The sequence below is a fragment of the Corylus avellana genome, chromosome ca10, assembly GCF_901000735.1.
Source record: "Corylus avellana chromosome ca10, CavTom2PMs-1.0".
Taxonomy (NCBI): Eukaryota; Viridiplantae; Streptophyta; class Magnoliopsida; order Fagales; family Betulaceae; genus Corylus; species Corylus avellana.
The window spans coordinates 3,306,476-3,324,268 of record NC_081550.1 but is presented as its reverse complement, the minus strand read 5'-3'; the positions used below and the strand labels follow the sequence as shown (position 1 = coordinate 3,324,268).

General features: G+C 34.7%; 1 protein-coding gene across 1 annotated transcript; it reads right to left on the bottom strand.

Annotated features, from left to right (window-relative positions):
• Window positions 1-1,241: 1,241 nt before the first annotated feature.
• On the bottom strand, window positions 1,242-3,291 carry LOC132164477 (ABC transporter G family member 23). Its single transcript, XM_059574995.1, has one exon. It carries the CDS (start codon window positions 3,289-3,291, stop codon window positions 1,366-1,368), a length of 1,926 nt encoding a protein of 641 aa, XP_059430978.1. The 3' UTR covers window positions 1,242-1,365.
• Window positions 3,292-17,793: the final 14,502 nt, after the last annotated feature.

Genomic DNA, 17,793 nt, shown 5'->3' with positions numbered 1-17,793 from the left:
ATCTCCCCGCTTAATGCTAAAAATATAATTTCATTAAGGCACAATAAAATTTTTAAAATCATGACAAAACCATAAATTTGTGAACTTAATAAAATCTCATATAAGGAAAATTAGTAAAATCTCGTCCCTAAATGCTAAAAATATCCTTTCACTAAATTACAATAAATTTTTTAAAATCATGACAAAACCATAAATTTTTGAACTTAATGAAATCTCATATAAGGAAAATTAGTGAAATCTCATTACTTAATGCTAGAATAACACTTGGGCTCTTTGGTTCGCGGAATGGGCATTCCATTGAGAAAGGGAATAACTATTCCTATTACTTAGTTTAGTAATGACACGCATGCTTTAATTCGAATTTAATCAAAATTAGTAAAAGCCCAATGCATTTTTTTTTTAACTCATATTAAAAATAACTAAATAAAGAAAATAAAGTGGGTGGCCGGCCACCATCTCGCACGGCCGCCCCAAAGGCAAATCTGGGGTGGCCAGGCCACCCCCGACGCCCTGGCCACCCCTAGTAAGTAACCGGAGTGGCCGTGAACACCCCAGAGGAGCTTCGGGGTGGCGCTGCCACCCTTGAAGCAAATCTGAGGTGGCTGTAGCCACCCCAAAACGCTCTCAGGGATGGCCGCACCATCCCCGACCTCTTCTATGGGTGGCTGACCACCCATTGTGGTGGTCAGTCACCCACTTCTTTTTTTTTTTTTTTTTAAAGTTTAAAATAAAATGAGAAGAATATCTATTCATGTGTATATGGAATTAGTGATTATCATGGGACTATGGGAGTAACTATTCCTAGGAATGGACCCCTACTAAACAAACGAATGATCTATAGGAATAGACATTTCATTCCAAGGGTCTATTTCGCAAACAAAACGAGCCCTAAATATGTATCTTTTGTTTGATATAATTTAATATTTTGGTGAATGAAACTATATTGTAACTAAATTTCCTAAAACACCAAATGGCTAGGAACTTTATTTCAATTTATCGATTGCGATCCAAATAACCCTACTGCTATTGCGATATTCAAAAGTTAATTTGAAGCAGACATATCTTTAAAGAGTAAAGCAATTTAGTATACTATTGTATGACTGTATACAATTTGATGATATGATAGTGAAAATCAGCACTTGTATAAATAAATAATAATAATAATAATAATAATAAATAAATAAATAACAATACTTATTTTCTTTGTCATTCTAGTTATATTCATATGTATAAGAGCCTACCAAATAACATTGTTCATCGTTAAATTACCATAACCGTATTCAAAACTAGGACATTTCATATACTCAGTTGAGTCAATAAGTGTTGGTGATGATTTCGAGTATAAAGCAAGCTCTATGCCATGCATTATATTGTTGTAGTTGAAGCTCTTCGAGAAAGAATGATCCAACAAAGCACACGATAGAACACAAAGAAGCCAAACATGATCCCCACATTCATCCACCTCAAATCTTTGTCGAGTCCTCGACTCTTCAAGACATCGATTCCTGTCAGCAAACACTTGGAACTATGTTCTTCACCCTGCCAAGAGAAACACTCACTTCTCCCACTCCAATATTCATTTGTGAGAAGTGAATCCAACGGGTATTTATAAAGGGAAACATAGTACATAAACAGCCAATATTTTGGGATGCTTTCCTTTGGAATGAAGTAGCCAGAGAAGAGGAAGAAGGCTCCAAGAACCGTGCAGATGAGAGAATTCCCTGAGATGAAATCCGGCGAGACTGCGCTCAAGAAGAGCACTAGGGAGCTCGCCATCAGCACTATAAGCCAGACAATAAAAGTGAAAAATGCAAAGGCGGCGACTGTCGGATTAAGTCCGACAAGGAAGTAGACTGGAACGGCAAAAAGAACAGCCACCACAAACAAGAAGGGCAGGAAGACAATAGTGTTGGCAATCATGTAGGAGGATATTCTGTAGGCTCCCCTTGAGGATTCCTTCATCAGAACTCGACGCTCCTGGAGGTATATTGGAAGAGCTTCGACTGTGGAGGAGAGAAGAAAACTAAGACTAAATGCAAATAAACCCAATCGTTCTGCAACACCTCCTTCATCTTTTCTCACTCTCATGTATACGCTTCCCAGCCCAAATCCCCCCACAATAGCTTGCATTGTTCTTGCCAAGAACAGCTGCTTTGTTCTGTAAATGATCTTCCAAAATCTTGAGCAGAGAAACATAATCTCAAACAAAATATTGTGTTGTCGAACTCTGCCCATATCCTCTTCTGGGAACATCGGGTAGGAACAGAGCTCACTCTGTTCTACAATAGGCAGGAACCTTTTGGAATATGAATCCTCCAGTGTACGCATAATTTCCATGGCAAATTCTATAGCATTTAGTTGCAATGGGATTTGAAATCCCAATTTATTTATAGTTTTCTCTAGTGATTCGAGGCCGCCATTGTGGACAACTGAACCACGAGAGAGGATCAAGAAGTTTTGAATGTATTGAAGAATTCTATAGCTTGGTTGGTGGATGGAGAGAATCACTGTTCTTTCCTTCCCTTTTGCCATTGAAGAGAGCAGCTCAATCACCTGGAGTGCAGAGGTGCTGTCTAGGCCTGAAGTTGGCTCATCCAGGAGCAGAATTGGAGGGTCATGAATCATGTCAACTCCAATAGACACCCTTTTCCTCTCCCCACCAGATATTCCTCTGTTCTCTTCATCGCCGACAAAACTATCTGCAACATGGAGAAGGCCAAGATCCTGCATCAAGCTCTCCACCCTCAATTCTCTCTCTTTAGCATTCATTTCTTTGAGCCTGAACTTTGCACTGAACATCAGCGTTTCCTTTACTGTGAGTAAAGGAAGCAGATCATCTTCTTGCGCCACAAACCCGCATAATTTCCGCAACTGAGCAGGACTACTCACGTGCTGATCATCATTGACTGAGATGGTTTTCGGATCGAAATCCGTCTCCTTCACCCTTCCTGATATTATTCTGAGCAAAGTAGATTTACCAGTGCCGCTGGGGCCAACAATGGCTAGAATCTCTGAACTCCTTGCAACAAAGGAGACGGATTTGAGTATGTTGATGGGCTTAGGCTTTTGTACCAAGTCATGACAAAATGACCTGTGCGGGCGGAAGGCGTAGGAAAGATTTCTAACGGCTAGTTTGTAGGTTGTTTTGGATTTTTGAGGTTGTCCCGGGTGTGGTGAGTGATCGTAGAAAGAAGAGGATGGGCTTGCGGTAGATTCTTCTGGGGAATTGGAAGTTGAGAAGAGAATGACAGAGTCTTCTTCAATGGCCAGATTCTGAAAGCAAACAGCCATTGTTTTTTGCTTGATTTTCTGTGGCAATTGTGCATGAAAGAGAAGGTGGTGGATGAGGCTTTCAAGCAAGAATGTTCAAGTCGAGAAGCAATGGTGGGTAGAACAACCAAGCTGGTAGTTATGAAAGGCTGCTTTTGTCCATTCTAGTTGCAGCGCCTTCTGAATTATTTGAAGAAACTATTCATCCAAAAAAAATTTATTTGAAGAAACCCGTAATAAATTGGAAAATAAAAAGAAAATAGAGATAAAGAATTTCAAAGTTAATTTAGTCAAACTTTATCAGATCACCAAACGCTGCCAACTGCTTACTACCCTCACCAGCACTATTTATTTATTTAAAAATTCTGGCATTGACTGTCATGATGGTAGTAGGTGCCATTGTATAAGCTTCAACTCCTCTGAACCTGTCCCACTAATTATCTCCACCACTGTTGTATTTACTGATATTTTTCCTACTTTAAATTCCAGCCTGCCTCCTTGAGCACCATTTCAGCTTGTAATAGTCTTGAGTCTAATTCAACTCAAAAGTTAATTTAAGAGTTAAGGTTTTTTTTCGCCTTTATAAATGGTTAATCTCTTTAAATATTCAAGTAATGTGGGACATCCAAGCCAACATGTGCAGCAATAGGAGACGATGGGTCATAGCCAATTGGGTCAGGCCCTAATACTATATTAGAAATGGGTCTTGAGTCTAACTCAATCCAAAAGTTAGCTTAAGAATTGAAGTTTTCTCTCACCCTTATAAATGACTCATCTCCTTAATACTCAAGCAATGTGGGACTTTCAACACTATATAGTCATGGACTCATGGAGTTCTCTAGTACTACAAGCTCACATTTATATTTCTACATTTATGAAGTGAATTGACAATGATATGTACCCAGTACTAGAAAATTGAAGTCCATTCATAATATTGTTCACTCCGACTAAATATGAATTCAAAAAAAAAAAGAAACAAGAAAAAAAAAAGAGAATTGATTAGTGAATACAGTAGACTTATAAATCTGTGATCCCTAGAAATATTCATTTTTAAATTTAATATATTTATGTCGTTAAATTAAAATAACAGTTCAAAGTTTTTAAGAAAACTTAGAGACGAATATGAGTTAATTTGTCATGATGAAAACAAACATGATTCTTTCAGATTCAAGTAAAATCGAAGAGAATCATTTTATGGTAATGTGCGATTAACTTCTCGTTGCAATGCCTTCAGAATTATTTGAAGAAGCTCGTAAAAAAAGATAAAAAAAAAAAAATAATGTGAAAAAATAGAAATAAAGATTTTTGAGTGGTTCGGCGTCACACTATAAGACACATACGTCCGTCACCATAAAAGAGTTTGATAGGATTACCTTATGCTCTTATTCCTTAATAAGATTTACATTACAAAAGACTTTTATTTATAGGAGAATAGTGATCAGTGAAGATAATACAAATATGATATGTGGACATAATATTAAATCAAATTTATTTACAATTAAATTTGATTATTTAAAAGAGGTAACACAAGTAATGTTTCTGTGTATCGAACTCGGGCTTCAAAAGCCACCCGATCGGTAATGTAATTAATTAGGATCAGTCGTCGCAATGACACTTTCTGTAGACTCACCTAGCTGGGTGTTCAACTGTTTCTTAAGTTCGCATTTATACTCACTCGTTTTTGATAACTCCTTGAAGGTGTGTTTTTTGACAGTTTCAAATGTCAGGTTCGTCTCAAAGCATATCTTTCTCTACATACAAGTTATACGCATCGAATAGTTTAAATATATTTGTATAAAGAGGTTATACCTGAATGATGTCTCACATCTTTTCTTTTTTCTCATAAGTCACAAGCCTCCGGTGGTCGTTCGGAATTAAGGGGCACAAGACAGCTGTTCTCACAATGAGAGAATGATGAAGGTCAGCCAACAGGATTGGGTAGCGAGAAGTTCCCCCCTGCTTTTGTGCTTTCCTTGGAAGAACAGCTGACTTGTGCCCCTTAATGTTTGGAGGTTGCATCATAAGTCGACACCCCAAAATCTTATAATTCCTTCAATTCTGATATTAGGGACTCTAAGTATACATTTATCTTAATTCCAGGTGAACTTGGGCCTATGAAGATCAAGGATAACATAATAGAAGATTGTTTCACCCAAGGTGGTGAATTGTAGGAGACCAACATTACTGGAAAAGTACTATTGGTGCTCATATTGCCAAAATGATTAAACCCATCTGAGACCCACCTTCATCTACCCAAATATCGCGTATGGGAAAAATGTCATGTAACAAGGCTTGCATCCCGTTGGAGCCTTAATGAATTGGCTTCCTATTGACCGGAGCCTTAGTCACCTAACTACTAATGGTTGGCATTTACTCCCCATGCAAGAACTATGTTGTGTAACTCTACATAAACCCTCATTTTCCCGACGCCAAATGGTTTTCTTCTGGAAATAACACTTTCTGCACAGGCAAATAACTCTCCTTGGTGCTTTTGTGTTTTCACATGCAAAATCAATAAAGTCCAAAACGCCATTCCTATACTTGGGATCGGTCTTTTGCAATGTGATTCAACTCTTGTCCATAACTTAATTACAATATTATAAATAAAAAAGTATATTAGAATTAATTACACACAATATTAACTACAATGAAAATCAAGCACATGATGTGAAAATCAAGCTCATGCCCTTATTGTAGGAGTGTGATGCTTGTGCTTGTGTCCAAAAGTTAAATTTCCACCCTCTAAGATCTCAATATTACTAGAAGAACACATGGCATATGTATTGCTACCAATGATTTCATATTCTGTTTAGTGTATATTACTCCAATTATACTACCTTAATTATTCATCCCATAAAGGAATTTCTTACTCTATTAACCAACTTTTCCCTAATGAAAACATCAACTTTTCAACTACCATTCTGATGAACTGCTGAAGGGCAGTTAGATTAGCTTTTTATTCATCATCTTAATTTCTTTTGTCCTTTCATACTTTTCTGTGAGTGATATATGGCTTTCTTTTGGTCTCTATGATCATCACTTTCTTTGGTTTTTTTTTATCATTTTTTGTACTCCAATAAAGCACATATCAAATACTAAATCGTCGAGTTATCCAAGTTATCTTTTGGCCTTAGCCTTGTCCTTTAACTCAAAAGTTATACATGTTATAAATCTTAGTAAAAAAACATAAAGTTAGAGTTATAAGCACATAAGTTTTCTTTTGTCTTTTAGGTCTACAGTCTTCTATAAATGAGTGCTTGTAAACCTTTTAGATATGTCACACTTTGAGACCGTATGTAGAATGTATGATTTGATCACCTTAATTAATTTAGTTCCATTCCCAATAGCTTAGTTTTATGGTTTTTTTCTTTTTCTTTTCTTTTTTTTTCCTTTTCTTTTTTACGCTACAACTCACGTCTTACTTTAGGGTCCGTTTGGAATTACGGTTTCAATAAGTGGGAATTTAAAAATTGTGTTTTTAAAAATTGATAGAAATTTCCTCTAAACCGGTATGGAGGAAATATCCTTCAACCCATGTTAAATAGTGCCAAGTGTCTATAAATATTTAAAAGGCATATTAAATTTAGTCTAAATTAGTAAACTGCTATTAATGAGATTAATAATTTAATGTGCCTTTTAAATATTTATAGACACTTAGCATTATTTTACATAGGTTAGAGGATATTTTTTCCATACCGGTTTGGAGGAAATTTCTATCCTTTAAAAATTACGTTTTTTAAAATCGTTACTTTTTAAAATCGCAAAGGCATTTAGTAAAAATAAAACACGTTAAAAATGGATCCGGCTTAGGTGTGGTAGTTTTTCACTACCGCACCATGCAGTCACCCAAAACGACCTCAAACTCGTTTTGGGCAATAAAAAACTAAATTTTTTAAAGAAAAAGAAAAATATTAAAAAACTAAAAGTATTAAAAAAAAAAAATAGAAGAGAAAGAAAAAAAAATGAAAGGGGAGGCTCCAGCCACCCTTTGGGCCAAAATGGGGTGGCCGGACCACCCTATACTGGCCTTGGGGGTGGTTCGGCCACCCCCAAAAGCCACAATAAAAAACTAATTTTTTTAAGTAATAATATAATATTTATTGAATATTAAAAAAAACTCAATAATTAAAAAAGAAAAATATTAAAAAACTAAAAATATTAAAAAGTAAAAGAAAAATAAAAATAAAAATAAAAATGAAAGGGGTGGCTAGAGGCCAAAAATGGGGTGGCCGGAACACCCCAGTTTGGCCAAGGGAGTGGCGGCTGGAGCCACCCCCATGGCCGGACCACCCCCAAAAGGCCAAAAAAAAAAAAAAAAAAAGGTTTGGGGGTTTTGGCCCTTGAGGCCGGGACCAAATAAAAGCCCAAAGTATATATATGTTTGGGTTTTGAGTGTGGCCGGACCACCCCCAAAGGGCCAAAACCCAAACTTTTTTTATTATTATTATTATTTTTCCTCTTGGCCAAAATGGGGTGGTTCGGCTACCCCATTTTACTCCAAGTTTTGTGAGAGGCTGTGCTTAGAGAGAAAATCTGTGTAAGTTTGATTATTCCTCTTAGACGATTATTGTTAGTTTCATGGTGCTTGATTGAAAAGTCTATCGGAAGGGTCCAGTAAAAGAGAATCACGTTGAAGAAGATTGTAAATAAGGAGACGAGTTGTAGGTTTGTCGATCTTACATAGCCAAGGTCTTGCAAAGGGTTGTAAGTGTTCCTAGTGTCTGTAATCTCTATATAATCTTTTGATAGTGATTTTCTGGATTTGGCTGCCTCAGAGAGGTTTTACTTTTAGATCGTTTTCTAAAAGGTTTCTTCTTCATCACCAAAATATTTGTGTCTGATTGCTTTATTGCTTTACATAATTTTGGTGCTTGAATTGTTTGCATATTGATTAATATCTGTTAATTCCGCATAAATTGGGGTTTTGGAGTTGTTAAGCGCTTTTCATATAGGAAACTCTCATCTTCTTGTCTACTCTACTCTTTTTATTCTCCAATACTATCTCCTACATCAAACCTATTACCTGCGCTGCCAACCTCGGCTCCGATTTCCTGCTGCATTAAACTAGACTCCGGAATCGGGTACCCCTCGTTCTCTCGGTTTTAGAAAACCGGAATCGAACTGGGAATCCCCACCGGTCCCTCGGCTCCCGGCCGGTTCCTGGCTTTTACCCTGGTCTGAACTCCATTTTTTTGAAAAAAATTATAGCATTTGGGGCTTATTTTAGGTGTTTGGCCTAAAAATAAGCTCCATTATTTTCATGTTATTCATTTAAAAAAAAAAAGCTATTAATCTTTTTGTCTTAAATTAAAGAGATATAAATATACAGATAAGAAAGACATAATAGACCTGCTGAGCCTGGTCTGAACACTTCAAGCCGTCCCAATTCGCTCGGTTATTTTTTGGACACCCCTACTGGGTATTACCTATTGGCCCTCTGGCAAACTCTTGTGCAATTGTGTTTAACCTTCTCCATCTTTGCAAGTACTTAGAATCACTCATTCGACCCACGCTCCATTGTTCTACTAATTTGACGCTGTTTGAGGGAACGTTAGTAATTCCTTGACAAAAGACCAAATGCCGAATACGCGTTCCAAAAGTGTATGCAAAAATTAATGACGATGCTATGCATAAACTTGATATGAAGACTCTATTCTATCAATAGATGCTTTATCTCTCAAGAAACCTCCTTGATCATGAAAATCAAAGCCCTAATTAATAGTGAGATTACAAGTCAATGTTGAGTTCTATGAAGCAATGAGGATAATTAATGACGCGAAAAAAAATAATTATTCCTAATTGTAATTTAGTATTCACCTTCAAATTAAGTAATTCCATGCATATTTAAAACCATACTCTCCCCATAAACAAGAGGGTGGATCAAGTTTAATTTTGATAGAGGCTTAACCAAATTCTAAGATCGATAAAAATATATAAATATTTAAAAATTACAATATTTTAAAAAAATTTGATTCAATTCCGGTCGTAGCAACGCATGGACTCCGCATTAAACACCCGAAGACAAGGATCAAATTAAATTCCCTAATCTTCCATGCACATTTACTGCAAAAAAGATTGTTATGAACAACACAATCTGCAGCAATACTAATATGTTTGTCTTGAATCGACTCATGTTGGTTGTTTGGATTTTATTTATAAATATTGTTTTTTTTTTTTTTTTTGGATGAATATTTATAAAAATTATTACAAGATCATGAGATGTTTTGGCTGGTTTACAAGATGAATTAGCATCCTCTGAATTAAAACCTACCATATTAAAAACCAGCAATTTAATTCCTCTCATTTTTAGACACATGAAAGACATTAGACATGTGCCAAAAACTACATCTAACGGCTCAAGTTTTGCCACCTCAGTACGTACTCACCACTCAACTAATACAACCCACCTAAAGTGAACCATTTTATGGTAACTTATTAAGGGTTTGTTTGAGATTGTCTTTGATGGGCTTAAAAGTGCGTTTAACAATAAAAAAAATCGGTTTGAAGAAAAAAGTACTCGTTTGGTAAAAAAAAAAAAAAAAACCTTTTTAAGGGTCCAAAAAGTCTAAAAATAGCCAAAATCTACTTTTGTTAAAAACTTAAAAATGAATCTTTTGCCAAAAAAACACTTTTTGATTTAAAAGCTTAAAAACATGTTTGTGATTGTGTTTGAGAGCTTAAAAAGTACTTATAGTACTTAAAAAGTTGTGTCAAATAAAACCTATCATGTTTGGTAAAAAATTTCAAAAGTACTTCTTTAACTTTTTTATTCTAAAAATAGTCAAAACGCACTTTTGACAAAACCTTAAAAATTGAAATTTTGTCAAAAAAATGCTTTTTGACTTAAAAACTCTATTTCTCAAACACATTTTAAACATACTCTTATTAGTCTTGGGCATTTATTGTCGGTTCCTCAATAACCTAGCGTTTCTCAACTCTTACTGTTTTTATTCCTATTATATATATATATATATATGTACAAAAAAATTTTCCAAATCAAATTGGAGAAAATATACTTCCCCACTCTTCCCCCACCCCCACGGTGAAACCCTAAGGTGAAGGTTCAAGGTTGAGTATGAAAACATATGAAAACATTAGGTACAATTTTGTTTTTTGATTTTAAAAACTTTATTGAACAAAACACGTACATTTGGGATAAGAATAGGATGCGGATAAAATCCTCTACTAAACGCACCAGGATATGCTTTTCCAAAAGTGCCCTTCATATCGAACAAAATTCACATAAACGGTACACGTATATGTGGCTGAGAAGCCCACTGGCCCACAAAAATCTGACCCAATAATTTGACGGATAATGCAAAACGAACCATCAGAGTACTTTGTTGTTTTTTTAAGATATCTTCGCAATATTCAAAAATACTTTTAATTTTTTTTTTTTTAAAAAAAAAAACAGATATTCCATGTGTGGGGATAGAAGAGAAGAATCATAGAGGAACAGAGCCGCTGTACGTGAACCACGTGTCGTCTCGATTTTATTTTAGAAGTGGTGCAGGTGTATGTATTACTGTCTGCCTCATGTCCGTACATCCATGTCCCCTACACAGACATTATTGATGCTACGTTCCAAAGATGTGGGGCCTCCTTTGTACACGTAGCTGTCTCTTCATTATCACTTGATTTGGGACAAGCTGCATGGCTACCATGCTACAAATCCATAATGCCATTATGTTTTTTTCAAATGAATTTTTCTTTTTGTAAGGAGATAATTCACCAAGGTAAAGAATAGCATTATGGATCCGAAATATATATTGTAATTTAATCAACGGTTAAGATTAAATTTTAAAGTTAATTTATTTTTTAAAACTTTTAATAAAATAAAATTTAAAAAAATTCAGTCTTTACCATAAGCCGAATCCATTATTCGATGATATATATATATATATACCTTGGGTATGTGTCAGATTTTCTTTTTCTTTTGCTTTTAAGCCTTTCTTTTCTAACTTTTGGCAGGCCAATGGAATCAGTTTCAGTGACTAGGTAGCTATGTATCGGCCAAATTTGACTAATTAATTAAGTCTTAATTCAAAGTGAAACAACGATTGATTAGATCGTAAGATATAATTAATCAGAATTATGAATATTTTATGGTCATAATTTGTAGCTAGAGAATTAGATTGTCAGTGTAAGGCTGTAAGCTGGGGAGGCACTAAAAGAAAGATGAGTCGAATCAAGAGAATTGGTGATAAGATTGAAGTCAGCCTTTTTGAGTCAAAACATATTTCTTTCTCAAATAAATGCAAAGAGAAAATCACGTGCATGGAGAGAGTCCCGATTTAAAGCCTGTGCCTGCACAGACAAAGATGTGGTCCGTAGCTCACCGCCTACTATCTATCACTCATTTCCCACAACAGCACAAGTTAAAGATTGCATATAACTTGTGTACTACATGACTATTGGTAGTCGGTAGATGATGCATGCCTATATGGGATTGAAATATGATGCTATATTTAGATTGTTTATTTAAATCCAACGGTCTAAATTTTGTCATCTCATCAGCCTCACTATCACCTTCCGATAGGTAATGCCACCACCGAAAGCGACTAACTAGCCACCATTTAATTGCTTGAAAATAGTCGAACCAACTCTTAATAGTTAAAGATAATAGTTTGACAAACCATTTTTTTTTTTGGTTGTACGAATCCCTTAGGCCAAACAACTCTCTTGGCCGCATGTATAATTCGGCCACTCGAAAAGCCAATTAAAGGAGATCAAACCACTTCTTCAATAGCCAAAGGAGTGGTCGTGGTGGGAGTAGTAGTAGTGGTGATGCTAATAAAAGTATAAATAGTGACAGGTAAAAATAAAAAAGTTACGAGTTTTTTTTTACTTTCATGACATAATCTAGGCATTTCATTTAAAATATCCGCTCAAATTAGTTGTATTGCACCCTATCTAAATCGTGTCTATATATATATATATATATATATATAAGCTTAAGGATGATTTCTAATTAAGATCCTTTATAATCATGTTCAATTCTTATGTTTGGGCAAAGTTGTAATTGTTGTTGGCAAAGATTCAAATTTTGAAGAATGTGTTGAAATATCCGGAGCTTTGGTAAACGCTAAGGCAATTCATCTCACTTCTTTATTTTTTTAACATTTTTTTACTTTTTACATCACATTAATCACTTTTTATTACTTAAAAAAAAAATTACTTCAAAATAATTTTTTTTTTCATTTTTTCATATCAAAAATTCTTATTTTTTCACTTTTTTTTTTTTTTAAAAAAAAAATATATATATATATATATATATATATATATATATTTTCATATTAATCAATTTTTGCTACAACGTAAACTTAAACAAAAACAAAATCTTTTACCAAATCGATATTTATAGTAAAGAATACAAAAGTTCCGTACGCTTGTGTTTACTGTATATTCTTTTACCACGCAACACTACTATAAGTATGGGCATCATCACTTCATAATAAATTCACTAAACCCCATAGCATTCACTGCCTTCAACCCCCCCTCTCTCTCTCTTTCTCGATCTCTCTCTCCAAAACAAGCAAAAACCCATGTCCCGTCATCGACGACAAGCCTCTCTGGTGCTCCCGCCGGAGCTACTAGCCGGCAACGAGCCAGCAAAGCCTTCTGACGTGGGTCAGGCCACTGCAGGCGCTCTTACAGGAGGTCATGGCGCCAGCACTGGTGCAGGTGCCAGCGTCAGTACACAAAGGTCCACAGATCCTCTCAAAGCTAATCAAGAACAGTACTCCGGCACCCATTGCCAGGATACACCAAAGAAGCCACCCGCTCAGAAACCCGCCTGAAAAGCTGAAGACCACTGCTCATCGAATCCTCCAAGTTGCATTTTGAGTAGTGCTCTAGATCTTTCTTGTTGAATAATATTGCTTAACTTGGTTTTTGCTTTCTTTCTTTTCTTTTTTTTTCAGTGTTGTTGTTTAAGGTCGCTCTTAATTTGTCCACCTTTGTCCTTTGTAGAATTTCCTCTCTCTCAAAAAAAAAAAAAAAAGAAGCGAAAATAGGAGGATAAGTAACTGAGGAAACTTCATGTGATCAGTAATGGCTTGGATTATGCTATATATATATATATGCACCAAGCAGAGCTTTCAAAGCTTCTCTTGGGGACCTCCATTTCTTCTTCTTCTTTTTTTTGTATGTTATTTCAATTTAGGTCAGATTAGGTCGATCTCAGTGAGCTTTGAGAGGATCAGTGATTAAGACTCTAAGAAGACATTTGAAGCTCTTTTCACCACTACTTTTTGATCAAGTCATATACTAGAGATAAGAATCTTCTCTACAAACAAAAGTTGGTGAGGGAAAATTCCACCACACACCAACTTTCTTTAATGTTCAATTTGTTTTCTAATATTAAAATAGATGGAAATTTGCTTATATATATAAAGTTTTGATTTCAAATGTTCAAAACAAGAGAAGTAAGGAGTAATTTAGCTATATATAAAGTCAAAAATTATATATTTTTTAAATTACTTGCATAACTTTTCGTCTATTTTCAATTTAAAAACTATAAAAGGAATGTTAATTTGGGAGTTATGTGTAATTGTTTTTTAAATTTAGATAAAACCATTATTAAAAGACCTGATGTTTAATTAAGTAATAATTAATACCATTTACTAATGGATAAGATATGTACTAATGAGAAAAAATTGACAAATCTAATTTTGCAATATACCATCTCTTTTCAAACCTTTCAATATTTATGCCTTAAATTTTGAAATAAACTTAACAATAAACGATTAAAGAAGTAGAGCTCTAAGCCTCTATGGGGAGTGGTGATGATAGAGAAATAGAAGGAACCTTCTCCATGATTCATGAATAGAGATATTTTCATGTCGATCTGTACATAGATCCAGCTCACTCCAAAATGACCTGTTCAAGAAAATTTTAGTATGACCTTTTTAAAAAAAAAAAAAAAAAAAAAAAAAAAAAAATTAAAAGCTTATAATAATGACAATGTGCTTAATTTTATGGTCAATATGAGATTTTACATATTTAGTGGTGTATGTATTGCCACATGTTGAATATGTGCATAAATAAAACAAAATATATATTGACTATAAAATAATTAATTTTCAATTTACTTACAATATTTGAGAGGATCCTATCACTATCGGAATTGAATAGGGGAGAGAGAGGCTTAGAACCGCAACCCATTAAGGTATTACTTCATTCAAACAATTATTAAATAGAAGAAGATCCAGTTATATTCAAGATGTTGGGGCTGTTATGGAAAGGGCTGGTGATCGGTTTATAAGTGTGAGAAAAAATCTCATCTCTTGATCTAGTTTTTGGGTTGAAATAGGCCTCAAAACCACCTAACACTGGTATTAGAGCCTTGATTCAACCAACAAGTCTCGGTCCAATAGTCTACGGGATAAGAGGGTTGTCTCTGTTCTTACCCAGGACTCGATGTGTGAGGAGATTATTGGGATTATCTCACATTGATTATGAAAAGGGCTGATGATCGGTTTATAAGTATGGAAAAAAGTCTCACCTTTTGAGCTAATTTTTGGAATTAAGATAGACCCAAAATCACCAAATACAAGAGCACAAAGTCCCATGAAAGAAAGCTGAGTGTACATAAAAATAAGAGGTGAATGACTAGTGACAATGATGGAGAAATGCAATGGGCGAGAACTAAAGTTTTTCATCAATGTTCCTAGGTCATGTTTTAATGGTTAATATTTGATTTAATTAGATTTAAAATTTAATTGTATTTGTTTTAAATTTGTGAATATGATGTATTTATTTATATTATAATAAGGTTGTGTTGTAACGTTTTCTGATCTGTAATTCGGGGACACATTTTAAATGTGTGGGTTTTCTCTTTGAAGTTGGACAAACTATGAAGTAGTCTGACAAATTAAATTTGACCCAAACAAAAAGTGGGTATCATCTAATTGATCCAATTATATATATGGTGATACTTTTTAATATATATATATATTACCACTCCAGAGAAGTTAGGCAAACCATACAAACTGCCTGAAGAAAATTCTGTTTCCTGGTTTTAAATAAATCATACACAAGAAGCTTCTAATTAAAAGTCATAAATACAGATCCCTCCTTCATATATAATAATGGATCCGGATCCCCTCCAATTGAGGGGATAATTGGAGATTCTCTAATTGTCCATCTGAACCGTTCATTTTGATCCAACACACTATAAAATGCCACGTGTTCCACTATAAATTAAATAATAAAATATCATTTAATTTTTAAAAAGAAAATAAAAATAATTAAAAAATAAAAAAATTTATAAAATAATATGGGGTGGCTTCGGCCACCCTCTGGGGCCATAGGGGGTGGCGTCGGCCATCCCCAAAGACTAGTTGAGTGTGACCACACCATAGCCCTGAGATTTGGCCAAACCACCCCAGGAACCTAGTGGTGGCCATTTTAAGCTAGGTCCTTTGGGGATGGCCAGGCACCCCCTAGGACTGAGATGTTTTGGGTTGGCTTAGGAGGCGGCAGCCACCCCTAGGCCTAGGGGGGTGGCCAGCAACTAGCCCCGGTCTTCGGATGTTAGCACTCCCAAATTCAGAGGGATGTTTGGTCACATGTCTCAAAAAATTTTAATTTTGATTATTTTAATTTTATTTCTTTTTTTAAAATTAAATGATATTTGTCTTCATTTATGATAGGACATGTGGCATTACGTGAGTAGTTGAATCATGAGTCAGTCTTGATGGGCATCAAATTATCCTCAATGGAAAGTAAATCCTAATAATAGAATTAGAGATCCTCATTGTGAACCTATTAATTTTGCCTAGAGGGAGATGGCCATCAAGGCCTGGATGTTTGTGCAATGAAACCAAGCTTAATATCTTCAACGGCTCCTATCTGATTTTCTCTAGTACCTTTACTAGTAGTACTCTTGACCGAATTTTATTGCCATTTGTCACCGCCTTGTACGGCTCTTGGTAAGATTGTATATTTTTACACAATTTTTCTATACCCATAGGTAGGGATGAAAAGGAGAGTGGTTATTAACCGCCCATAAACCACTAACTGCTAACCGCTAATTGCCTTTATATATATATATATATATATATATATATATGTAGTAGGGTATTATCATATTACCATAAAAACTAAGTCATTTTGATTTTTTAAAAAGTTTTGTTAACTTTTTTTTAAAAAAAAAAATTAAAAATTTTTCTTTCAAAATCGGTTAGTAGTTATTAACCGTTAACTGCTGGTTAACCACCTAGTCGGTTAGCGGAGGTGGTTAGTGGATTTTACTAATCGCCTAAATGGTTACAGTTAGCGGTTTTAGCCAATAACTACTAACCGTAACAGTCTTTTCACCCCTAGCCATAGGTGACTCTTAAAACCACCATCGAATATGAGTTTATTAAATTTTGATCCACCTATGAGTATAGAAAAATTATGTAAAGAAATGAGTATAAGTGTAGCATTCATCTTCATTGTTTGCCCAAAAAAAAAACAATTTATTGGATTGGATGATTTTTTTGATTTTGTAGTTGTGATTTTTTTTAAAAAAAAGAAAATAACAAGTTAAATAAGTCGTGTCGTATCACCCGTAGGTCATGTCAAGGAAAGATTTGATTTGCTTAGATAAATGAATCATATTAGAGTTGACCATTAACGGGTTAAAAGGTCAAGTAGATTGACCCAAACCCGACACACTAACCCAAATTACTACCCCTACATGAGCTTATAAAATCAAGCGCATAATTCCCTCTAGTATAAAACTTACGAGTATCTTTGCTTCATATAGGAATATAGTTGACTTTTAATTTAGAAGGAAAGAAGACATAGTCACATAGACAAATGCTTTAGCTTTAAGTTTCATGATGCACAGAGCCCAAAAGGCAAAATGGTAACTCCCTTGAGCTTAAGCTCATCTCTTCCACGGCATGGATGATATATCTAACTTGTAAAGAGTCTTAACTAATTTCAAGAAGAAAATTGCTACTTACCAATTTTTTTCTTCAAAAATCAGTTTTCAAGTGAATTTTATGAGATGGTAACACATCAATTGAAAACTCTTGGTTCCTACAAGTGGTAGGTAATCTATGAACTTGCATAGTTAAGCTAAATAAATTGATGATTTTTATATCGGTTTAAAATTTGAGAAGCGTGCTAATTTAACATAATAACAAAAAAATAAGTTTTAAGTTCGAACCTTAACTCAACAATTTATTCTTATTTTAATTAAATATATCACGTATGTGCTTACGAAAAGTGAGTAATAAATAATTAAATTTTATTATTTTATACTAACTTAAAATTTTTAAACAATTTAAAATTAGGTGTGAATATTTTTCCCCTTAGGAAAAACGGAGAACAGTAAATAAAGAGCATAAATGATAAAACCCCTAGGAAATCTCTTACACTAGACAGACAGCATGGCCTATTACTGATACAATTAGCCCTGAGAGGGTCCCCAGTTGGGCCAGTTTAGGCCCCCGTACGTTAACAAAAAAAGCCTACAATACAAAATAAATGGCCACAAATTTACCTACTTACAAGTCCCAACACATT